We start from the raw sequence: 27708 nt of genomic DNA on the forward strand, positions 1-27708 counted from the left end.
TCTGGTAAATCCATGAATCCATCTCTGCACCAATGTGTCTCTAATAAACCTAAAATACTCCATTTCAGTCTTTTTAAATTTTCCTGGACTAATTGTAATTTTCCAGGTCGGTATAGTGATCTTATGTTGAGGGTGGCTACATGTTTCACATCCTTGGCTGACTACTTTGCTGATTTCTCACCTACTCTATGTGGTCTTTGAGTAGGCGCATCGGTTGTCCCGTACACAGTAGCACTATCTTGGTTTGTAGACTTTCTCCTGATCATGAAAGTTACTGGCATAATAATGTAGCCAGCTTGTCATGCCTCTACTACATCCTTTGGTCCACGGCTCTTTATTCTTTATTCAGAGCAACCCATTTGGGTTTCCCCCATCCGCCACCTGGGGAATGCGCCTGGTAGGAGTGTGGTCTCCCCCAAACTAAGACTGCATAAGAAATTTCTGTAAGGACTCTTAATAACGAATTTCAATAAAATGTGGATAGCTAGAATCTAAGAATAACTTTCTAATGAATGGACACAATGTATCTAACAAATGCCCGTAAACCTAATTAATGTAAGAATAATTTCAGAGCATGAATCTCGTTATCTGATGCACAGTTACTGAAGTTTGTGAACTTCTGTAATTTGCAACAGTGAACTTGAAACAGCACTGCAGGTAGGGGCTTTCACTGAACATTTCAATGGTTTTTCACAGCTTCTGTTATAGTAGAATTCATTATACAGGAAAACCCCACTTAACGTGAATTCGATACGTGTGATAATCAGTTAGCGCGACTGAGTGAAATGATACTATGTCCTTCTTTAAGCGTGTGATTAATCAGTTAATACGATTTTTTTGATGTTATGTGAAATTTTACATTATGCAAAATTTTTGTCGCAGTGAATGCCGACACTTGGCAGGTGACTCAAAGATATCATCGCAAGTGCAGCCATGCAAACTCTGCTCTCTTGCTCAATCACTTTTCCTTTATTTTGCTTTAATTCAGACACCTATAAGGCTTATTATATTTGACCCCGGATATGGAAAAGAGAAAAACGGATAAAGAAAGCAGCAGCACAATAAAAAGAGAAGAAAAGTAATTATGTTAGAGAAAAGGCTGGAAGTCATTAAAAGACATGAAAGAGGGGCTAGTAATACAATGATTGTGGGAGACATGGGATAAGCAAGCCTACAGTTCAGACTATATTAAATAAGAACAAAGAATACAAATTACAAGGGAAAGTAGTTACTGCTTCTTTAAGCATGCAGATCACCCAAAATAGAAGCCATTTAATGATTGAGATGAAACATCTTCTATCACTCTGGATTGAGAATTGTAACCAAAAAAGAATACCTTTTAGTACAAGGAATTGTCAGGAAAACACTCTCGATATTTTTACAGTGTTCTCAATATTTTGTCATCGAAAGAGACAAAATTTCAAGAGGAATGTGAAAGCTTTACTGCGAGTTTGGGATGGTTTGACCATTTTAAAAATCAAGTTGGACTGCATATCGTAAGAATAACTGGGGAATCAGCAAGTGTTTCTAAAGATTCTGTGGCCAAGTTTCCTGAAGATCCGCAAAGGATAATTTAGGAGAGTGATAATTATGATCGTCAAATATTCAACGTCGATGAAACTAGTCTCTTTTGGAAGCGTATGCCAACAAAAACTTTCCTAGCTAAAACTGAAGCATCTCAACCAGTATACAAAGTACTTAAAGATCAGCTTACATTTTTATTAGGAGGCAATGCAGAGGGTGACTTTAAACTCAAGCCTATGTTAGTTTAAAGTGCACAAAATCCAAGATCTAATATTACTGAAGAAATCAACACAATTGGAAAAGAACTTGGATTTAGCGAACTGGATAATGAAGATGTGAGATACTGGCTCCATTCCCATTCAGAACAGTTAAGTAAGAATGATCTCCTTCAACCAGAAGAAAAGCATGCATATGAAGAAGAAGATAAAGAGTGCAAACAAGAAGAGAATGTTATGACTAAGACACTAACTGCAAAAGAACTTCAGCTAGTTTTCAATCACATTCAGCATGCTAAGGAAATTTTGTTTGATGCTGATCCTGATATGGAATGAAGTTTCGAAGTCTGCTGAAATCTTTATAAAGCGATCGCCAGCTACTGCAAATTGCATGATAAGATGAAAAAGTTGAGCACTATTCAAACATCTTTACTTACATTTTTTTGTAAAAAAGTAGCTCAATCAAATGTTTAGACATTAAATAAAAAGTTAAACAACTGATTTTTATTAACCTTAATTATTTTATCCTCTAATAGAGCTTATAATTTTTTCTTCTTTTTCAAATTTATGCTAACTGATGGATGAATTATTATTCCTAATGTTTATTGTATTCGTTTAATGCACATTAAATGATGGATTAATTAATCGCATTAATCAAGGTTTTCCTGTAGTATGTTTTCACTTTAAATTATGTGCTTAGCACTTCTATCATAATTTATCTATCAAAACTATCATAATTTATGAATATGGAAATTCATAACATGGTTATTTATGAATATGGCACTTCTTTTTACTTACAAGATAAATTAATTCTTAATATGTTGTTATTCATAAACAGAATCTATTAAATTTAAATTACCTTCTGCAGGAACGTCACAAGTTGTCTAGTTTTAATCAGCGATTCCTTAGCCTCTGCAGTTGCTTGAGCAGATTTATGCCGTGTCTCTGAGTTATTCCATAATTCTTGTACTGATGCCTAAAAGTTAGCAATATTATTAATTTTAAAAATATTACTGTTGAATATATAAGATAAGCTAATTCATCATTATTGCAAGTGAAAAAAAAAAAAATTTAGGACTGTGAAATAATGATAACAGAAGCCTTCCAATAATGTTAGTCCACAAAGACTTCTTATTGAAAATACAAGTAATTTTTCATAAGCAAGACCAAGAAACTCCCCCCCACCCACCCACCACTGAAGGAAAGTTGTAAACCTATGGTATATTAGTACCATGGACAGCTTAACAATTTTTTTAATTGGTTAGTATTATTTTTTTATTTATTTTTTTCTAACTTTAGAAAAGCTTCAATAATTGGAGCAGTAGTCTCATTGGACAGTGAAATTCAACTCTCAACTAAAGAACATCATCACAAACATCTATACCGACAGCAGAATTTGAATGGGAACATTTAACTACTTGGCTAACTAGACCAGCCATTTTTAAACAAAAAAACTTTGCAAAATAGTACTAAACTGCAAAGTCAGTTTCAATTATAGCAGATAAGAAATTATATTCTTGTTTGAATCATTATCAAAGCATAAGCAAAACAAAAGTATACATGGAGTATCTCCACAAGTAGGCTAGCTGTGATTCAGCAAACAGATACAAAACCAACAGCCTAGTCATGAAAAACAGTTCATAAACTTCTGCCTGCACACGTTTGGGTAAAGGATGAAAACACGAATATAATTTCTGCTTTAATATAGATACATAAGCTGATGCATACTTAGAAAATTAAAGATGGAAACTTCAATTTTTGTCAAACCAATTTATGAATTGTAAAATTTACACCAAAGTATCATAGGCATCCCCCCAGTACAATAACAACAATGGAGCAAAATAAAGTTACAATAAAATAATTAATTTCAAAAAGTGCCACTACAGTGTCAATATTACAATAGATGGTCAATAAATCCTCAATTTTTTATTAAAAAAATTCCCTTAATATAAATAATCAAGAGTTTGCATAAAAAATGATATAATCATATTTCCCACAAAGGGGATAAGCAAGAACATCAAGACCTGTTTAAGTTTGGTCAGCGTAGAAATGGTTCATTGCTCTCCATAAGTATGTTCTATGTAAAAGCTTAGCTTTCTTCCAAAAGACTTATGTTTAGTGGAGATGGCATTGTTAGATCTGAAATAAGCGACTTCAAATTTTACATGATGTCATCATTCCAGAATCTAACAATTAACAAAAAATATATATGCATACTTATCTTTTAGCGTAGTGTAACTATGTTTTTTTTTTTTCGTAACAACATCTTGTATGATAAACTGTGAATAATGTGAATTTAAATTAATGTATCTATATGTCTGGCATGAATATAAGTCAGCAAAAAGGGGCAGATATGAGAGAAATCATTAGTGAAATATTATAAATGAAAGAATGCATATTATTCAACAACATAGGGCAAAGATCGCCCTAATACTATAAGAGCAGTGTAAGCACCCGCAGGCATCACATGTGAGAAGACATCATGACGCATACGTTCCCGGAAACAAGGAGTCCCGTATGTTGATCGGTGAAGTCACCCAGCCTGAGACCAATGGATGAAACAATGAGAGAGAAATTCAAACTCGGAAAGGTGCTGCTCTAGGGGAGCGTATAAAACCCGCGACACGGAAATAAATCACCCCCATTTTTTCTTGTTCCTTATATATAAGGAGAGCAGTGAGGCATTTTTGGGAAATGCCTTTATGGGAAATATTATTATATCATATTTATGCAAATTCTTGATTATTATATTAAGGAAATTTCTTTAAAAAATAAATGAGGATTTACTGACTATATACTATTGATGTTGTAGTGGTGCTTTATGAAATTGATCCTTTTATTGTAATTTTATTCTGTTTCATAGTTTTGTACTAAGGATGCATATGATACTTAGGCAAGAAATTCACAGCTAATAAATTTATTTTACATAAGTATAAGTTTCTGACTTCATCATCATCATCATCAAATTCCTGCCATGTACCCTCAACGGGTGTACAGCATATGATAATACTACATGAAAAAACACCATTACTAACTTCCTATCTACAATTTTCCTCCAAATCAGTCTGTTACTTGTCAAGACTCCAACATTATCAGATCTTAAATTTCTATCGTCTAAAGCACTTTGTACCGTATAAATCCACCTATATCTTGGTCTTCCTCTGGGTCGTTTGGCTGCCAACCTGGCAGAGAACACTTGTTTTGTTTTGCTAATCTTTCCTTGCCCATTCTGTTTAAGCGACCATACCACCTGAGATTGGCTCTGCTAACACATTCCTGGATACTGACAATGTCAAGTTCTTTCCTAATATCCTTGTTTTTAACATAATATTGCCATTGATGCCATCTGTTCACGCCTCTAATCTTTCTCAGGACTCTCATATCTGCGGTCTCTAGTCTTTGGTCAAGTGTTTTACTTCTGACTCAGCTCTCAGATCCATAAGTTAAAATTGGTTTGAACACTGTCTTGTATACAGTTAATTTAGTTTTCTGACTAATTTCTCTCTTATTCCATATGAATTTATTCAATTGACTTCCCACCATACCAGCTTTGCTGAATCTGTTATCTATTTCTATATTTAATTTACCATCTTCACTAAAAATCGTGCCTAAGTAGCTGAAAGGTTTTACTCGTTCCACAGGTTCCCCGTTCACAACACAGTTGACATTATCAACAATTCTACCTATTTTCATTGTCTTTGTCTTTTTAATGCTGACCTTCATACCATATCTATTACAACAGTTATTCAATTTAGTCAGGGAATCTTGCAAACTTGTAGCGGATTTATTCAGAAGTATAACATCGTCCACATAAAGCAAAGAGCTGACATTAACATCTCCAATTCTGATATCATGTTTAATACCAATTTCCTTCATAATGTGATCCATATAGATAATGAATAACAGAGGGGATAATGTACATCCTTGTCTCATACCAGATTTAACATTAAACCATCTTCCTGTACATCCTTCAATTCTAACTGCCGACTTACAACTCAAATACAGACTAAGTATTGCTTGATATAATGCCCCATTAACACCATATAACTACTGCGTATTGAACAGCTTCTCTCTTGGCACCTTGTCATATGCCTTTTCCAAATCGAAAAAACTTAAATAGAGATCTTTGTTATATTCCCATGCTTTCTCGACTATTTGTCATAAAGTGAAGATCTGATCCTGACAGCCTCTATTTGGCCTGAATCCAGCTTGTTCTTCACCAAACTTTTCTTCCACAATTCTTCTTAACCGTTTCTCAAGTATACTTGCATAGATCTTGCCAGGAACACTCAGTAGGGAAATACCTCTGTAATTCTCACATTCAGTTTTATTTCCCTTTTTATATATGGGTACTATGAGAGCTCTACTCCAATCATCGGGAATTCGTCCCTCTGTCCAAGCTTTCTGAACTATGCAGTGCAGCCACTGTAAGACTCTTATACCGCCATACTTCAGCATTTCTGGTCGAATATCATCTACTCCTGCTGCCTTTCCACATTTCCATGTTTCTGTCTTTCATTTTCTAAATATAATTAATTGTTTAGCAAAATTTACTTTGTAACCCAGAGAAAACATTTTCTACAGTTAGCTTTGGTCCAAAGCATTTTAATAATATGGTGATACCACCATTTTGCAGATTGTATATGGAAAGTATTTCAGGATTTCAGTATATCTCAATTATGGAGAGGAGGGAGAGATTTTGGCTTTTGATGAGAATGGAAGTATTATTTTAGATTGCACCTGATTATATTGCTTATAAGGTTTTTCACGAATTTCACATTGCGCTGATGCAGTTTGTTTCCTACTGTCTCCCCCTCTGCATGAAACATGCAAGAGGTCTGATGGCCGGCAGGCCCTACCCGCTATGAGGACCAATAGTAGATTTATGGTGTTATAGGGAGGTAGGATTTCAATCTGTAGCCAAGTGGATTCGTGACACTCCATTTTCCTATTTTAGGACAGTTAGTTATATTATATTTTTGCTGGTAGACACCTGAGTGTGTCTACAGGATTTGCTAGTGGACCCTGAAAAGTCCACAGGATTACCTGTAATCTGCTCGGGACACCTGAGCAATCTCTACTCTTTCTCTACCTGTGTCTTTACATATTTCTCAACTATTGTTGTCATAGCAAAACCTCTGAATGAGGCCAAATTCGAGGAGGTATACAAGGAATTCCTCAGACTAGGAAAGTTGCTGAGTGACAACTGGCTGGGAAAAGTTAAGCTTTCTGACACATTCCCACCCTCAGCAGTCACAGAAGACAAAATGGATGAAGATCCCATAACTCCGATGCAATCAGATTTTGCACACTCCCCAAGTATGGAAGATGCTACATCCCAAGACAGCAGTTATCAGATCTTGGCAACGCATACAGAATTCCAAACGGTAAAAAAGAAGAGGAAAATCTCCACCAATGCTGAAGAACCCAAAACAACAGGGATGGAAGAACTGAATGTATCTAAAGAAAAGGTACCACCAGTCATCTTAAGGGATAAAGACAAATGGATTCCTGTCTCATCAGCCCTCAGGGAACAAAACATCTTATTCTCTTGGGCCGAAAACTCTGACAAGGGAGTTAAAATACAACCCACTACTGTCATGGATTTCAGACGGATGACCAGATTTATGGACAATGCTAACATCCCATACCACACCTTCACTTTACCCAGCGAAAAGAACCTGAAAGTGGTTCTACATGGGGTTGCTGAAGGTATCACTCCTAAAGATGTGAGCACTGATCTCTCCAGATAGGGCCTGTCACCAGTAAAAGTGAGCAGGATGCTCAGATCAGATAAAAGATCAATGCCTTTGGTGCTGGTGGAAATCAGCAACACACAGAAAGAAATCTATGATCTAACTGTAGTATGCAGACTCAAAATATCAACTGAGCCACTCAGGAAGAGGGCATCAGCTGGACAGTGTCATAGGTGCCAAGGGTTCGGGCACGCCCAAAAGTTATGTAAGGCAGCCTACAGGTGTTTGAAGTGTGGCGAGGGACACTAGACCATCACCTGCTCCAAGCAACGCACTACTCCTGCCTGCTGTGCAAACAGCAGAGGACCTCACCCTGCCAACTACAAGGGATGCCTTTTCAATCCAAAAAATCGAGGAGCAGCAAAAGTCAATCTTGCTCCTCCTCATAATGATACTACAAGCAACCTAATGGGTGTCTCCCAGTTCGAAACACCTCACCTTCAACTACACAGCAAGGAACATAACCTACAACCACGACCAAAACACATGCTGAGGCTGCACGCACTAAGTTGCCTACATCTCTCGAGCTAGAAAGCTCCAACCTAACATCAGTTTTAAATGCCTCGCTTGCCACCATTCTGCAGGAATTCAGCAAGACAAGCCTTTCACCATTTTCCAGAAAGAGATTCCTTCAAGGCACTCAAATCATTATAACATCCATCTGTCATGAGTAAAAAATTTAAACCCAAGTCGCTCATGATAGTGGCATGGAATGCGAATAGATTGATGAATAAGGTCTTGGAACTTCAAGAATTTCTGATTCGTCTCAGCGCTAATATCATCCTGATTGGTGAAACACACCTAAGACCAGCCAATAACCCTAAAATTCGTGGATACACTATGTACAGAAATGATAGAATTGGTGCGAGAAGGGGGAATGCACTGCCATATATATTAAGAATTACCTGAATCATAATACAATAGACAACCCTCAAACCATAAACTTGGAGGTGACTGGTGTGGAGGTACATACCAGCAATGCCGGCAGTCTCAAGATTTATGTTGCTTATATACCCTCAAGCATTCCTCTAATAACAACTGATCTGGACTCCATACTTGAACAAAATGATTCCATAATAATAGCAGGAGATCTCAATTCAAAACACACAGCTTGGTATAGCTCTTCAATTAACTCCAAAGGCTACACACTATTCAACTATGCAATGCTGAACTCTGCTGTGGTGACAGGTCCCACTGAGCCCACTCACTTTAGCCCATCAGGTAGCTCAGATGTGCTAGACATCGTCATTTTTAAAAACATAAGATACCAATATAAATTGGAAACAGTTAACGAATTATCTTCTGACCACAGTCCCATAGTGCTTAATGTAGGTTCATCAGATCAATTCTCTCCTTCGCACTCCTTCGATCAATGGGAATAAATTGGATAACATCAATACTGAAGATCATTTTGTCTGGAAATTCTTAAGAGCAATCTGCACTAAAAAGCAACTCATACCCCCTATACAAACCAAGAAAGGGACAGTTCACAAAGATGAAGAGAAAGCTGAAGCACTAGTAGATCTAGTAGATAACCTTGAATCTCAGTGCAATCCATCTTATACAAATCTTAATATCAACCTTATATACAAGATATAATGTCATGTTAGGACAACCTTACGACACAACAGTGTTAACTCTGAACATATCACTCCTACAAATCCAGCAGAAATGATAAATATCATCACCCATTTAAACAGTAAAAAAGTTCCAGGACCAGATGGCATAACTAACAGAATAGTAAAACTACTTCCAAGAAAGGCCATAGTTCATCTCGTCAACATTACAAATGCCATTTTTAGATTCCAGCATTTTCCTACTACATGGAAAACAGCCAATATCATGTCATAGAAGCTGGGAAAAAATCCTCATCTTCCTGAAAGCTATACAGACCCATAAGCCTGCTGTCCAGTCTCGGAAAGGTGACAGAGAAAGTGATCCTCTCAAGATTCCAAGCAGAAACAGATAATGTGATTTTCTTTCTTGACTACTTGCATAATAACTATAACACATTTTTGAATGTTAGTCAAGTGAGTTTTAATTTATCGTCCTACATGTTTCACCGATTTTTGCTATCGGCATCTTCAGGGATACAATTAGTAAGCGATATGAAGGTAACAGACTAGGTTTTAACTGACAGTTCTAATTCATACAAAATTAGTATTGTGCAAGACAATATGCGTGTCTCGGGAACATGATTTATTTGTTGCAAGACATAATGTAATTGGCGAAAGTTCATTTCTCTGATATTTAGTGATCTAATTAAAGCTTTCCAAATTTCCGGTAGGATTAGACCTCGATTCTTATTTAGGTTTCCTGTTGAATGGGCGACTGTAGCAGCTTCCTTGAAAGTTCTGGAATGGTAGTTCTCTTCTATATAGGGCATATCTTATCCCACTCAGTAAGATGGTTGGTAAAGGCAAAGTGGCAAGAAAGGCCTGAAATATCTTGTCTGTTGTTTCTAACATAGCCTATGTGCTCCTTCTGTCTCGTTTCGAAGCTTCTAGAGGTCTGACCAACGTAACTAACAACACAAGAGCAAGGTATATTATATACTCCAGAGTACTTGTAGAATGGATGAGGGTCTTTCGGTGATCTTAAAAATTTCCGAATAGTATTGACCGACTTGAATGCTACCCTAATATTGTGTGGTTTTAGAAGGATAGCCAATTTTTTGGAAATGCTGCTGACAAATGGAATAGTTACAGTACTGATGTATTGGGTGTCATCACCTTGTCTTTGTGGTATATCCGAAAAGAGAATCATGTTGCAGAGTCTTTTTGGATAACCATTTAAGGATAGCTCTCTGGATATTGTATTTAATTCTTCTTGTAAGTCATCTTGGTCTGTGGTGTACTGTATAGCTCTTTTCTTAAGCATACGGATAATGCTAAGTTTCTGGGCAAGTTTTCTATACACAGACAGGTTGATACTGTTATTGGTTTGTTTCTTTACTAGGATGTCTAGGAATGAAAGTTTTTCATCTTTTTCAATTTCTAATGTGAATTTGATGGTATGGTGGAAACTATTGATTTGGTTGAGATAATCCATTAGTTCTTCTTTCATATGATTCCAAATGATACAGATGCCATCTACATATCTGTACCAAGTTTTCGGTTTTGGGGTAATTTGAAATAAGAATTTATCCTCTAGGTCAGCGCTTCCCAACTGTGGCGCGGCCCCCCTTGGGGGCCGTAGGTTTTGTTGATGGGGGCCGTGAAATAATGAAAACAAATTTAAAATGGTTTAAGACTAAGTAGATCTTTTTTATTTTAAAAGAAACGTATTAACTTTAATTATTTATTTTTTGTTATTTTTTATATTTTAATGGAAAAATTCGCACATTGGTGTTGGTTCACAAACTTTGCTTCCTGCGTATTTCGGCGCTTAACGAATATTAGTATATATTGCTTATTCATATGTTTCATTTCAAAGCAGTGGTTAATTGTATTTACTTCGAATGCTCTCCAGGGAAGCTCTGAATTTTCCTGTCCCTCTCATCACGCGTTCGTAATCAGGGACTGTTGATATTGACTTTATATAGATATCAAAACTCGTTTATATTATCACTGTCAACCGACCTAGTTTTCTGTTACCAATAAAAGTTTCGCATATTCTTCACACATGAAAAAAAGCTTAAACAAGTTCATGTGGGGAGAGTAAATCCCTTGCAGTGGTAAACAACATGCCCTCCCTAACAGCCACTATACTGCAGAGGCAATAAAAACAAGTACTTTTATTATGCAAGTGAATAAGGTATGAGGAGTCTGTGTAATATATTTCTCAACAAATAGTGCAATTAGCGACAACTGGGATAAAAACACACTAATTAATGAATCACATGTCCCCTCATACAGAAACTATGCTGTATAGACTGACACAAAACCATATGTTGCATGGGCAAACATAGTATCTAACTAAAAACTATTGTTATTAATTATATGTGTGTGAGTTCGATTTCCCAAGGCAGCAATAAAATTCAACCGAACGTGTTAAAATTTGTAAAAGTGTTAAAACTAAGTAATATATATATATATATATATATATATATATATATAATGAATGTTATGGCAGTTTCACATATGGAATTCGGTTGAAGAGAGTTAGCATTTCAACTTAATTGTCAGCTATGCTTTTATCTTTCGGTTGCGCGATCTTTTGTTAATACCGCACCAATCATATGCACGTTTTAATAACCTGCCTTTGCTGTCTGTTTCGCGTTAGGCTTAATTACCTTAAAGGGAGAAAAGTCACAAAAGAGAAAAATGTTCCTGGTCCGGGGATTCCCTTATTCAGATAAATTTACTAATTTCATTTTATCAGTCTGTGGTGTGCAGGTATCGGTAAGTGGTGCTATTATTTGATCTATTCTACGTTAAAAAATTTAACCCTGAGATGGATAAGTAGCTGATAAAAAATAAAAAAAAATTCCCGCAAACAATCAGAAGAAGCAGAAACAGACTCAAAAAAAAAAAAAAAAAGGACAGTATTTCATATTTTACCAGAACAGCCCGAATCGTCTTCAGAACCAAATGGTAAGAGGCAAAAAATGTAATATATGCATTTGATTTTTGCAATATTCGCTATGTATGTTTTGTATTGAATATAAATACAATAAATATTATAATAATATATCTCTCTATTACGATTTTTTTTCGAGGGGGGCCGTGAAATATTTTAATTTTTGTAAAGGGAGGCACTGTCCCGAAGTTTGGGAAGCACTGCTCTAGGTCTTCCATGAATAAGTCAGCACAAGAAGGAGAGAGGGGGCTACCCATGGCTAATCTGGTAAGTTGTTTGTAGACTGTTTTTTACCAAACAAAATAGTTCGAAGTTAAACAATGATTGAACAAAGTAGTGATGTTTCTTGGGAACAAGTTGTCTAAGAAGTTGATGACTTCCACAACTGGAATGTTTGTAAATAGAATTGTGACGTCAAGGCTTGCTAGTATATCATCTTCAGAGAAAAGGATGTTTTTTTAATTTTTCAATAAAATGTTGTGAGTTTTTGATATAAGTATCCAAGTTGTGGATGCGTTGTAAAATCTTGGCTAGATATATAGACAGTTGGTAAGTTGAAGAAAAGATTCCATCAACTACTGGATGTAATGGTATACCTTCTTTAGGTATTTTAGGAACACCATACAATCTTGGAGTAAACGGGTGTATGGATTTTAGCTTTCTTATTAAGTCTATAGGCCATTCCACGAAGGGTCAAAGCTGTATAACTGAGAGGCTTTTGACTGTATAACCAGGGCTTTTGACCTAATGTCCAATCCTCACCTTCTCATGGTGCACCCTGTTGGGTATACCTCCTGGATACTGAACGAATGAGGATGGACTGGCAATTTTGGATTTAGCTGATCAAATTGCATTCTTATTGGTTAAACCAAAATAAAAAATGATGGCACAACATGATAAAATTTCATGCCGGCTGTGGCGTTGCCCAGTTAAACAAGCCCCCCCCCCCCGTTGTTTTTGCCAGGGAACCAGGGCGAACAGCAAAAAGTCAGCTACTGGAACAAATCTGAAAACACACCCCAACACAACATCACCAGAGTTAAAGATCGGTACTATCAACATAAGAAGCCTGAATGGCAAAGAAATGGAGCTAGCTGAGGAATTAGATAAGTAACAGATCGACATAATAGGGGTGACTGAAACAAAAAAGACAAAAACTGGTGAGATCTTTCCGAGCTATAAATACAAAACATTATATTCAGGCAATGACAATCAAGGAAAAGAAGGAGTAGCCATAGTATTCAACACAAAATATGAGGCTCATCTTCTTGAATGGCAGGCAGTCTCAAGTAGAGTGATGTGAGCAAATATGAGAATGGGGAACTGGACAATGAGACTTATTTGTGCCTATGATCCCACAGAAGGTTCTACTAAGGTAGAAGTGGAGGAATTTTTTGATGCTTTAGAAAAAGCAACTGACACAATGAAAAAGGAAAAGATGGTACTGTTCAGGACATGGATTGGTTATTACAAACACCATGTTCCAACATAAAAATGTGCACAAATTCACATGGAGAGAAGAGGCAAGGAATAAGAAAAGTCTCATTGACTATGTTATTGTTGATAGTGATGTTTTCTCCCTGGTGCAGGACACCAGAGTGTACAGAGGATTTGAAATTGGAAGTGATCACTATTTAGTCTTGAACAGGATAAAATTGAATTTCATATTGAAAAGAATAACATGTAAGAATAACATTATAAGTTTTAAAGCGAATAAAAGTTGAGCAGCTCTCAGATGTGAACTGTAGACTAAAATACACAAAGATTATTGAACAAAAAATGAAAGAGTTTGAGAACAGGAACCAAACCTTGGGGATTCAGTTGCAGGCCTTGAAGAAAACCCTAATTGCATCAGCCAGAGAGGCATGTGGTGAGGTTGTCTGCAAGGATAGAAAAATCACTACTCCATGGTGGACACAGGAAGTTAAAGAGGCAGTGAAAGAAAAGAAGAAAGTATAAAGAGGCAGTGAAAGAAAAGAAGAAAGCATATCAAAAATAAGTTCAGTTTTTGCTCTTAGAGAATACAGAGACAAATGTAACAAAGCGAAACACTGTGTAAAAATAGCTAAACAAAAGTCATGGAAGGACTTCGGCAAGAACATAGAAAATAAATATCAAGAAGGTGGTAATATATTCTGGAGGTTCTTGAAGAAGCTTAGGAATGGAAGAAAAAGTGCTGTAAAAGGAGTTAGAGATGATAAAGGTGACATGAAAACAGGAGAAAAAGATATCCTTGAAGTATGGAGAAATTACTTCGAAAAATTGCTAAATTAAACAAGCAGTGATAACACAGTGGTAAAAAAACACTCAACAGGCATACAGTCAGGAACACATATCCATACTTGAAGTAGAAAAAGCCATCAAAGGCTTGAAATGTGGAAAGGCAGCAGGAGTAGATGATATTCAACCAGATATGCTGAAGTATGGTGGTATAAAAGTCTTACAGTGGCTGCACTGCATAGTTCAGAAAGCCTGGACAGAGGGACGAATTCCCGATGATTGGAGTAGAGCTCTAATAGTCCCCATATATAAAAAGGGAAATAAAACTGAATGTGAGAATTACAGAGGTATTTCCCTACTGAGTGTTCCTGGCAAGATCTATGCAAGTGTACTTGAGAAACGGTTGAGAAGAATTGTGGAAGAAAAGGTTGGTGAAGAACAAGCTGGATTCAGGCCAAATAGAGGCTGTCAGGATCAGATCTTCACTTTACGACAAATAGTCGAGAAAGCATGGAAATATAACAAAGATCTGTATTTAAGTTTTGTCGATCTGGAAAAGGCATATGACAAGGTGCCAAGAGAGAAGCTATTCAATAAGCTACAGTTCTATGGTGTAAATGGGGCATTATATCACGCAATACTTAGTCTGTATTTGAGTTGTAAGTCGTCAGGTAGAATTGAAGGATGTACAGGAAGATGGTTTAATGTTAAATCTGATATGAGACAAGGATGTACATTATCCCCTCTGTTATTCATTATCTATATGGATCACATTATGAAGGAAAGTGGTATTAAACATGATATCAGAATTGGAGATGTTAATGTCAGCTCTTTGCTTTATGTGGACGATGTTATACTTCTGAATAAATCCGCTACAAGTTTGCAAGATTCCCTGACTAAATTGAATAACTGTTGTAATAGATATGGTATGAAGGTCAGCATTAAAAAGACAAAGACAATGAAAATAGGTAGAATTGTTGAAAATGTCAACTGTGTTATGAACGGGGAACCTGTGGAACGAATAAAACATTTCAGCTACTTAGGCAAGATTTTTAGTGAAGATGGTAAATTAAATATGGAAATAGACAACTGAATCAACAAAGCTGGTATGGTAGGAATTCAATTGAATAAATTCATATGGAATAAGAGAAATTAGTCAGAAAACTAAATTAACTGTATACTAGACAGTGTTCAAACCAGTTTTAACTTATGGATCTGAGAATAATGAGGTCAGAAGTAAAACACTTGACCAATGACAGCAGATATGGGAGTCCTGAGAAAGATTGAGGCGTGAATAGATGGCATCAATGGCAACATCATATAAAAAACGAGAATATTAGGAAAGAACTTGACATTGTCAGCATCCAGGAATGCGTTAGCAGAGCTAATCTCAGGTGGTATGGTCACTTAAACAGAATGGGCAAGGAAAGATTAGCAAAACAAGTGTTCTCTGTCAAGTTGGCAGGAAAATGACCCTGCGTTTTCCTGCCAACATTTGTACCGTTTAAATCCACCTACGTTTAATTTATACGGTACAAAACGTTTGTACAACGTTTTGTACCGTATAAATCCACCTATACCGTATAGGTGGATTTATACGATACAAAGTGCCTTAGACGATAGAATATAAGATCTGGTAATGTTGGAGTCTTGACAAGTAGCAGACTGATTTGGAGGAAAATTGTAGATAGGAAGTTAGTAATGATGTAAATTTTTCATGTAGTTATATCCTGTACACCTCTTGAGGGTACATGTCAGGAATTTGATGATGATGATGATGATGTAATAGTTCATTTGTGTCGTTATGGTTTTTTTGCATAGGATCTGTACTGAGAACATCATTAACAGACGTGTCTGATAATAGATTTTTAATTTTCTCTTCATAATCTTTTGTATTTAAGATAACAGTATCATTGCCTTTGTCAGCTTTAAGTATGATGATGTCTTTATTATTCTTTAATTTGAGTAGTGTTCTTCTTTCCATTTCGGTAGAGTTGGTGTTAGGAGATCTTGACAGAGCAGAAAGGATTATGCTGCTTTTTAATCGTAAGTCATTAGCTATTGGGTGAGGTAGCAATGAGATGGCTTTTTCTAAGTTGCAGATGAACTCTATTTTAGGAATAGCAGTAAGTTTTAAGGCAAAAACCCATAACGACACCAATGAACTATTACGTGGAATGACTAACTGGTCTACTACAATATCCAGAGAGCTATCCTTAAATGGTTATCCAAAAAGACTCTGCAACAAGATTCTCTTTTCGGATATACCACAAAGACAACGTGATGACATCCAATAAATCAGTATTATAACTATTCTATTCTATTTGTCAGCAGCATTTCCAACAAATTGGCTATTCTTCTAAAACCACACAATATTAGAGTAGCATTCAAGTCGGTCAATACTATTCAGAAATTTTTAAGATCACCGAAAGACCCTCATCCATTCTACAAGTACTCTGGAGTATATAATATACCTTGCTGCTGTGGTGTTAGTTACACTGGTCAGACCTCTAGAAGCTTCGAAATGAGACAGAAGGAGCACATAGGCTATGTTAGAAACAACAGACAAGATATTTCAGGCCTTTCTTGCCACTACCAACCATCTTATTGAGTGGGATAAGAGTCATATGCCCTATATAGAAGAGAACTACCATTCCAGAACCTTCAAGGAGGCTGCTACAGTCGCCCATTCAACAGGAAACCTAAATAAGAATCAAGGGCTAATCCTACTGGAAATTTGGAAAGCTTTAATTAGATCACTAAACATCAAAGAAATCAACTTTCGCCAATTACATTATGTCTCGCAAGAAATAAATCATGTTCCCGAGACACGCGCATTGTCTCGCATAATACTAATTTTGTATGAATTAGAACTGTCAGTTAAAACCTAGTCTGTTACCTTCATATCGCTTACTAATTGTATCCCTGAAGATGTCGATAGGAAAAACCGGTGAAACATGTAGGACGATAAATTAAAACTCACTTGGCTAACATTCAAAAAAGTGTTATAGTCAGAAACAGATAAGTTATGAATTTTGCCTAACGAACAATTTGGCTTTTGTAAGGCCCATAGTACAGCTCAACAAGTACACCGGCTGGTAGAAATCATTACTAAAGGCTACAACTGGAAACTCAATACAGCTGCCATCTTCATCAACACAGAGAAGGAGTTTGACAAAGTATGGCATCAATGCCTTCTCTACAAACTGATAAAATTTAACTTGACAATCAAGTTAATAAAAATAATACAATCTTACCTGAAAGACAGATATATGCAGGTCAGGTTCGGCAAAACGGTTTCAACCAGACGCACCTCAGGGATCTCTTCTGGTCCCTCTCCTGTTCTCAATCTATGTAGTGGATATTCCTCTGAACCCGAGAACAACATTCACTGCATTATATGCAGATGATACTGCATTGATGGCAAGATCTCCGAGCCCAAAACTGGCAACTAGAAGACTTCAAACCAGCATACACATTTTAGAAAAATGGATCACAGACTGGAGGATCCAAGTTAACCCCCAGAAAAGCTCAGCCATACTGTTCACTAGAAAGAAAATCCATAGCATGGAGGACATTTATTTATTGGGAGTAAAGATTCCATGGCAGACTGAAGTTAAATATCTTGGAGTGATTCTTGCTAGTAAACTCCTATTCAGCAAACATATAAGTTACATTACCTCGAAGATATCCAAAGTCTTAGCACAGCTCTACCCTGTGATCAACAGACAAAGTAAACTGAACACACAAACGAAATGGTAATTCGACCAGTCATCAGTTACGCATCCCCCGCATGGAGCCACACCGTGAATTCAAACATTCTGAAACTTCAGAGATTACAGAATAAGTGCCTGAGGATGATACTAGATGCCTCTTAGTTTATTAGAAACTCCCAGATCCATAGAGAAGTTAACATCCCTTATATATCTCTTCTCTTCTGCTAGATCTAGCTGAGAAGTTCTTTACCAAGACAAGCATCCATCCAAACCCGTTAATCAAGGAAGCTTTGGAATATAATGAAGAGGAAAGTTACAAATATAAAAGACCAAAATCTATCTTAAGTTCAGCTGAACACATCTAATTTCACTGCCCTCAATAGGCGAGCATATTGCTCATAAACACCCATTCAAAGTTCTTTCATTACAGACAAAGGGGAATATGAAAAGCAATTTTGCTAGCCAGAAATGTTATTCGTCAATTATGGCTATGAGGAATTACAGCACATAAATATCTCTTCTGCCCCTGCATTATTATTTTTGACATTTTGCTGGTGCCAGTGGTAGTTTCTTATTGCTATTATGGAACTATTTCAAGCAGGAATTTATAAGATTGAGAAATTTATCTGCAGGCAATCTCATTTCAGGTTATGAAAGTGCTGATAGTGCAATTTATATCTGCACCTTGCAATTTCTTTTGGTCACATCATGGCCATCGTTTCACAGGAGCTCAGCTACATTTGCTTATGGTGTAGAATTGTTTCTAAAATCACAGCATTTATTTTACTTTGTCTTATCAATAAAAGGTTTTTGTTTTCTTTTTATTTATTTATTATTAAAGAAAATTAGGGTTTTTAGTTTTTGATATAATGGTATCAATTTACTCAAGGAGAAAAGCAGAGTTCTTAGTTTTTGAAGGAATGGTACCAATTTACCCAAGGGTATAAACACTAGGAACAGAAATTCTAGGATGTGAAGAGGTGAGACAAGTGATTAAGGTTTTAAAATAAGTAGTATAAGTTAATAACATTTTTTGGTCATGTCATATGGTGGTGTGTTTGTGAGATGGGTGAATATATTTAATTGTAGTTAAAGATGTGGATACCAGAGAAAAATGTTACACGATTTTACTTTCTGGAGTAGTACAATAATACCAACAATGGTAGGTATTATTGTACTACTATTGTACCTTGTACTATTATAGAAGGCCAGGTGAGAACAATAAAAATCAATAGAATACAGAGAGGGCAGCAATGAAATCCTAATCCAGATGTTCTCAAACTGGGATAAAATTAATAAAATCTATCCCAGGAAATTTTTGCCAAGGTCCCTTCAAAACTGACAGGAAGATTTCCCCTGCACCAAATTTTTTCAATATAGGTACAACTCAAGTTTTGATGGACTATCCAGAGGTGCAGATACCATGTGACTCATATGACCACTTATGGACACCAACCGTGTCAAAGCTAAATGTTTCAATTATGTAACTGTCCTACGTGCTGAAATGCACAAGTTCTGGACATTGCACTAATACCCCTTTAAAAAGCAAAAAATTACTTCCACACTACTCACACTGAGAATTTATGGTCTGCCTAAGATTCATAAGGAGAACATATCACTTAAGCTGACAGTTAAATATATCAACAGTCACAATTATCACCTAGCCAAGAAACTAAGGATTTGGTAGGTCATTCTCATGCCTATATTTTTTTATATAGGAGTGAGAATGACCTACATTGTGACCTAAAAAAACACACAAAACATTCGCACAATAAAAGTGATTTATTAGTCAGTTTTGACACATCTTTCCTTTTCACAAATGTCCCAATCAATGGTACACTTCATCTTTTACAAGTCAAATATCTGCCAAATATGGCCCTCTTTGCTAATGTACCATGTTCTATGTTACTTTGTGTATCAATATACTCTTTACCTGCAAAAAGATGGTACAGCTATGGGGTATCCATTACCCCACTCCTACAATGCTGACTTTCATATGGAAGCTTTTGAACGTGCTCCAGATTCCTTTACTTTAAAACCCAGTCTGGCTTTGGTACATAAAGATTTTTCTTATCTAACCCCATGGTTGCCAGACTTCGGCTCTCTATTACTCCACTCCTCCAATGCTAACTTTCATATAGAAGCTTTTGAACATGATCCAGATTCTTTTACTTTAAAACCTAGTCTGGCTTTGGTACGTCAACATTTTGTTGTCTAGTCCCATGGCTGCCAGACTTTAGACACCTTCCTCAATAACCTGAAACAAAAATGCAGACAATTCACAATTGAAATTGAGAGTCAGAACATACTTTCATTTCTAGATGAACTTCTCACATGTCTTCCTTCTGGCAGTCTTTCCTTCACTGTTTACCAGGATAATATGTAAAAACTGCCATTCGTCAGCCAACACATTGACTGCAAAGTTCCTTTCATCGACTGGAAAACAAATCTGCCCAATAACATTCAGAATGGTCCACATGGGTTTCCATGGTAGGATCATAATATGCAAGCACCACATTACCCGAACCAACACGCAGCACAGTCTGCAGTGGTGCAAAGAGCAAGTACAGTGGGGTGTGGAAGCTCGAAAAGCTGTGTTACGGAGTGACGAATCAATCTACACCCTTTACCAAGCATATGGACATTTGTGGGTGTGGTGGATGCCTGGTGAACATCTCTTACCACACTGCGTAACCCTAACTATGAAATTCAGAGATGGCAGTATGATGTATGGTCTTGTTTTTCCTGGTTTGGCCTCGGACCTCTGTTTGTGGTGCCACGAACATTGAACTCCGAGAGGTATCTGAACATTTTGGACAATGCAATGTCTCCTACCTGTGGTGTTTTCTATGGAACTGACCATTGTCTATTTCAGCAAGACAATTAGACACCTTCCTCAATCACCTGAAACAAAAATGCAAAGAATTCACAATTGAAATTGAGAGTCAGAACATACTTTCATTTCTAGATGAACTTCTCACATGTCTTCCTTCTGGCAGTCTTTCCTTCACTGTTTACCAGGATAATATGTAAAAACTGTATCACAAAACTGCTTTTGTAACTGAGTAGTTTGTGGACTTGAACATCACACTTGACTGGCCTCCCACAGATCCCTGATCTCAACCTTATTGAACATGTGTGGGATGACCTGGAGCATCAGGCGAGGTCAAGGGACATCTGCTCTACAGCAGTCCAGGACCTCATTACAAGCCTACATGAAGAATGGTCCAATATTCCCATTGATCACTATTGTATGCTTGTGGAAAGCATGCCCTGTATGACTGCTGCAGTCGTCACAGAAAAAGGAAATAACATATCTTTTTAAGATGTATAACAAGCATTTATGATAAATTATTGATTAGACCACTACTGCTGCATTAATTCATTCTCTGGCCATGTAAAAATAGCTTTGATGTAGTTCCCTTGACCTCTAGTTGGGGGGAGGGAACCACATCAAAGCTATTTTTGATGTAGCTGACAATAATGGATGGTCACATTAGTGTCACTTTGGCACACTGTTTGAGGTGTAATGTATCTTTGTGCAGGCGTGTGTGGGTGTGTGTGTGCATTCCACATGATATCTTGAATCATCATCATCAGTTGCATCAGTCTTGGGACCGGTAGCTCAGCAGCAATTTCCTCCATTCCGCTCTGTCATTGGCTTTCTTCTTAACCTCCTGGTAACTCCTCAAACCCATGCTGTCTTTGACTTGGTCAAAAAATCTTTTCCTTGGTCTGCCTCTTCTTCTTCTCATCTCATCTTCCTTATACCCTCTTTTACCTTGCGGTGTCGAGGTTCTTTTCCCCTCTATTTTGCTTTCAGTTATTCTTTTCACAAGTCCATCATGTCGAAGTATATGTCCAAACCATCTATCCCTTCTAATTTTGATCAATTTAATTAGAGTTCTTGTTTTGTTTATCTCTCTCTAGACTTGTTGGTTTGATTTTTTTTCTGTCCATTTTATTTTGTTCATGCGATGCCAACACCACATTTCTAAAGCCTCCAATCTTCTTACATCTTCTCTGCCTAGAATCCAGGTTTCACATCCATACAGTGCAATGTCTTTACTAATTTTTTTTTTCAATTGTAGGTTAAGATTTCCTGTTAAAATGCTTTTCATCTTAGAGAATTGGGCCTTGTTCTGCCATCTTCTATTATTAGGCTTCCTAAATATTTAAAGCTTTTCACTTGTTTTATTTGTTCCCCGCTGATGTCTATATGCTCTGTATTGATAGGGATTTTGCCTGTAACAATGATTTTAGTCTTATCTGTGTTGATTTTCATTTTATATTTTTCAAGGTTATTATTTAGCAATTCTAGCATTGTTTTTAATGTTCTTCTGTTTTCTGCTATAAGGGCTATGTCATCAGCAAATCTTATACCGACTTGCTCATCATTTTATATTTATGCCACTATTTATTTTATCTTTAGTTGATATAATTTTTTCATGTAGTACTAGCATATCCTGTACACCCCTTGAGGGTACATGGCAGGAATTTGATGATGATGATGATGATGATTAGTTTCCTGAATGGCCTTTTCAATATATAAATTAAATAAAAGTGGTGAAAGTATACATCCTTGTCTTACTTGACTCCTGATATTTATTATTTTCTCCTTATCACTGATTTTAATCTGTCCATTTTGATTTTTGTAAATTTGATAAATTATTTTCCTATCCCTCAAATCTATTTCGATATTAATTAGACAATTTAGGAGTATTTGCTGGTTTACTTTATCAAATGCTTTCTCTAAATCAAGGAAGCAAATGAGTATTTTGACTAAGGTCTAATCTTCTCTCTATTATTGTTCTTAAACAGAGTATTGCCTCTCTTGTTCCTTTATTCTTTCTGAATCCAAATTGGTCTTCATCCAATAGACAATCTATGTCTTGAATATAAAGACCAAAATGTTGGGAAATTAAAGTAATTATTCTTAACATGGTGGTTGTGCCCATAATTTTGTCTAGATCACAGGTTCCCAAAGTGTGGGCGCTACTGCCCCCCAGTGAGCACTGAAGCCTTCTGGGGGGGGGGCTATAGTGGGATCAGAAGCATCTGGGGGGTGTTTAGGCTGTCTAGGGATCGGTGGCTCTTTATAGAAGAAATTAATAATATATATTTAAAAATTAATTTTTTTCTTGATTTTGCGATTAGATAATCATTTAAAATTTAAATATTGCATTTTAATTCATCTTATGCTCGTCTTACACGATCAATTTTTTTATCAATTTTCTATTTCAATTATTTAATCATTTGAAAATTTACCATGTCAGATAGAAATAGATGTCAATGAGAAAATAGTACATGTGTGTGTATAATAGGTTATGTTTATAGCAGCAAATATATTCGTTATATTTCATTTCAAAATATATATAAAATATATAAAACCACTTTTCTAATTGATTTGTACAAAAATAAATCCAATTTTATATAATTTAATATTACGAGTAAAAATAATAATGGCAAGAAAGAAATAAAATCGTAAATTTTAGTTAGCACTAACTTATATTGCTAACTAGGGAGAAAAGACAAAGCAAATATTATTCTAAACTTATTATACTGTTTTCTGTGGTTATGTTTTGTAGGTTTGTTGTTTATATCTTATTATTTTTTTTATTAATTATTATTTATAATTATTCGGACAATGTCGTGGTCGGACGAACAAAATGTGCTTGCGTGCAAAATAAAAAATGTGTCATACAGGATATTTTAACTTCTATTTTTTATATACTTAAAAAATTTATTCATTTTTTGCTATTGTAAAAATTGATCGAGCCATACAAGCTTTAGTCTATCCAACGCAGCAGACGAGTCTTAACTAGTAGTATGTCGGTCAACTATTACGCGTAATTCACTCAATTCAGCATGTTTTGACAGGAATATGGGTGCTTGCAGTGACTTGTTCAAAGCACGAGTACGATGGTATTGCAAACAAGTCAATGCATGCAAGTCGATTCGGGCTAGATTTCAAATCTATAAATACCAGTGGTTTAGGAATAAGTTTCATTATTTTTTGTGTGCTTTGCCAACAATCATCAGTCGAAAGTGTGATAGATAAGTGGAGTAATACAAAGTGTAAATTAAATCTTTTATTTTGTGAATATTTTAGCAAATTTTATTACTTCATTATGTTTGAATATAAGAAGAAATGTCGACAGTATAGTATTGAGTATCTAAAATATGGTTTTATTCAGTCTCCTACGAATCAATTATCACCCATGTGCTTGATTTGCCAAAAAGTGTTTTCAAATGAAGCCTTCTAGGCTACAAGAGCATTTGACTAAAATGCATGCCGGGGGAGGGGGGGTTTACAAATAAATGCAATGGGGGCGTTACAAAATTTATGTCTTGCAAAGCGGGCAGTGGCCCAAAAAAGTTTGGGAACCTATGGTCTAGATGAAGTGAGCATTTGACTGTCTGGCATCACTTTCTATTCCACATCCTCTAACACAGTGCTTCCCAAACTTATGGACGTCAGGGCCCCCTTTGCAAAAATTAAAATATTTCATGGCCCCCCTCGAAAAAAAATTAATAGAGATATATTATTATAATATTTATTGTATTTATATTCAATACAAAACATACACAGCGAATATTGCAAAAATCAAATGCATATATTATATTTTTTGCCTCTTACCGTTTGGTTCTGAAGACGATACGGTCTGTTCTGGTAAAATTTGAAATACTCTCCTTTTTTTTTTTAGTCTGTTTCTGCTTCTGATTGTTTGCGGGATTTTTTATTTATTTTTTATCAACCACTTATCCATCTCAGGGTCAAATTTTTTAACGTAGAATAGATCAAATAATATCACCCACTTACCGATACTGGCACACCACAGACTGATAACATGAAATTAGTGAATATTACCTGAATAAGGGAATCCCCGGACCAGGAACATTTTTCACTTTTGTGACTTTTCTCCTTTTACGGTAATTAAGCTTAACGCGAAACAGACAGCAAAGGCAGTCTGTTTATTAAAATGTGCATATGATTGGTGCGGTATTAACAAAAGATCGCGCAACCGAAAGATAAAAGCATAGCTGACAATTGAGTTGAAATGCTAACTCTCTTCAACCGAATTCCATATGTGAAACTGCCATAACATTCATTATATATATATATTACTTAGTTTTAACACTTTTACGAATTTTAACACGTTCGGTTGAATTTTATTGCTGCCTTGGGAAATCGAACTCACATACATCTAATTAATAACAATAGTTTTTAGTTAGATACTATGTTTGCCCATGCAACATATGGTTTTGTTTCAGTCTATACAGCATAGTTTCTGTATGAGGGGACATGTGATTCATTAATTAGTGTGTTTTTATCCCAGTTGTCTCTAATTGCACTATTTGTTGAGAAATATATTACACAGACTCCTCATATCTTATTCACTGGCATAATAAAAGTACTTATTTTTATTGCCTCTGCAGTATAGTGGCTCTTAGGGAGGGCGTGTTGTTTACCACTGCAAGTGAGTTACTATATCCCCACATGAACTTGTTTAAGCTTTTTTTCATGTGTGAAGTATATGCGAAACTTTTATTGGTAACAGAAAACTAGCTCGGATGACAGTGATAATATAAAACGAGTTTTGATATGTATATAAAGTCAATATCAACAGTCCCTGATTACGAACGCGTTATGAAAGGGACAGAAAGATTTGGAACTTCCCTGGAGAACATTCGAAGTAAATACAATTAACCACTGCTTTGAAATGAAACATATGAATAAGCAATATTTACTAATATTCGTTAAGCGCCGAAATACGCAGGAAGCAAAGTTTGTGAACCAACACCAATGTGTGAATTTTTCCATTAAAATATAAAAAATAATAAAAAAGAAATAATAAAAGTTAAATACGTTTGTTTTAAAATAAAAAAAATATACTTAGTCTTAAAACATTTTAAATTTGTTTTCATTATTTCATGGCCCCCAAGGGGGCCGCGGCCAACAGTTTGGGAAGCGCTGCTCTAACAGACTGAGTAGGCAAAAGGTAGCCAGTATGTTGGATGCTGACCATTATTAAAAGAACATATACCAATACAACTACCTACTTCCTAGTTAATAGGACCTTTCATGTGTTGGGTTATATATATATATATATATATATATATACATACAGGTATACCTCAGTTAATGTTACTCCTGGTAATGAAGCACCGCAATTTTAAACCCCATTTTACGTTAAAATATTAAAATTTTAAGGTCAACGCCTGGCAATCATCCAACTGGCGAATGGCGGCGACTCGTCGCATACTCCCAAGTTGTGGGTATGGCTGTTTTTAACAGTTTCACGCATCATCCATGTTAATTTAGTTATTGCTTACACTTCAAAGGGTGTGTTTCAGTGTGGTGCATTGCAATAAATGATGTATGTTCTCTGATAGCATTCTTGTAGATTTTGTGAATATTAATTGATATTTTGTTTTTCTACCCATTTAGTTAAAATGTCAGAATCAAGGAAAAGAAAAGCAATTTCTTCAGAAACTAAATTAAATATCATAAACCTGTTGAAAGGGGTGAAAGAAAATCCGATGTGGCATATTCTTTAGGATTAGCACAGTCAATTTTAACAACCATGCTTAGTCAATCAGAAAACATAAAACAGTCTGCTCAGAATTTTACAGATGTTACAGCAGCAAAATTAACTCGCTTAAGGAGTCCAATTTTAGAAAAAATGGAGAAAATGTTAAGTTTGTGGATAGATGACATGTCACAACGTCATATGCATTTAATCCAAATGGTGATTCAAGAAAAAATTATTTTTTTTAATCACCTGAAATCTAAGCAAGCTGAAGAAACTGCAGAAAATTTTGCGGCTTCTCGTGGTTGGTTTGAGAAATTTAAAAAAGGACCAGAATTCATAGTGTAAAATTATCAGGAGAAGCTGCAAGTACAGATGTTGAAGCTGCAAATAAGTTTCCAGAAAAACTAAAGGAAATAATTGCATGTGAAAAATTTTCATCAAATTTGGTGTTCAATGTTGACGAAATCAGTTTGTTCTGGAAACGGCTACCATTAAAAAGCTTCATTTTTATTGAAGAAAAATCAGCAGCTGGGTTCAAAGCAGCCAAAGACCATTTACCATTACTCTTTGGATCAAATGCCTCTGGAGATTTTAAGCTAAAATTGTTATCAATTTACCATTCAGGAAAATCCGAGGGTGTTAAAAGGTAACATAAAAATGCATTTACCTGTAATATGGAAAGCTAACAGAAAAGTGTGGATTACCAAGGAGTTATTTACTGATTGGTTTGTTAATCATTTTTGTCCAGAAGAGAAATGGTACTGCCAAAGAAATAATTTTGAAGAAAAAGCTCTTTTGTTGTTGGACAACACTCCAGGACATCCTACTGATCTTAATACATTAGACACATGCATTCCTGTCAAGTTGTCTCTCTTCCAGCAAACACAACTTCCCTGATTCAACCAATGGATCAGGGAGTAATAGCAACATTTAAAGCTTATTATCTGCTTGGTACATTAAGCAATTTAATTGAACTAGAAGATAAAGAGCACATGTCAATTAAAACATTTTGGAAAAACTACACTATCAAAGATTCAATTGAAAACATTAATAGCTTTTGGAAAGAAGTCACTTAGAAATGCTTAAATGGAGTGTGTGGTGCAAATTATGGTTGTACTAGAAGAAGAAAATAACATTCAAGAGATTAGAAATGAAGTTATCCAGATGGCTCAATGAATAGATTTCAAAAATGTTGACGAAGAGGATGTAAGAAATTTAT

At 35.8% G+C, this 27708-nt stretch overlaps 1 protein-coding gene across 5 annotated transcripts in view; it reads right to left on the reverse strand.

Annotated features, from left to right (window-relative positions):
* The window catches only part of LOC150101248 (uncharacterized), a 392942-nt gene that overhangs the window by 128629 nt on the left and 236605 nt on the right, over nucleotides 1–27708 (reverse strand). For all 5 annotated transcript variants that reach the window (XM_090401379.1, XM_090401381.1, XM_090401383.1 and 2 more), the window contains one exon: nucleotides 2599–2715. In XM_090401379.1, the coding sequence (XP_090257505.1) occupies nucleotides 2599–2715 (117 nt within the window). The remainder of the gene's footprint in view (nucleotides 1–2598; nucleotides 2716–27708) is intronic.

Source organism: Typopeltis vanoorti, chromosome 12 (genome assembly GCF_054136105.1).
Source record: "Typopeltis vanoorti isolate ZY-2024b chromosome 12, IOZ_Tvanoo_1.0, whole genome shotgun sequence".
Taxonomy (NCBI): domain Eukaryota; kingdom Metazoa; phylum Arthropoda; class Arachnida; order Uropygi; family Thelyphonidae; genus Typopeltis; species Typopeltis vanoorti.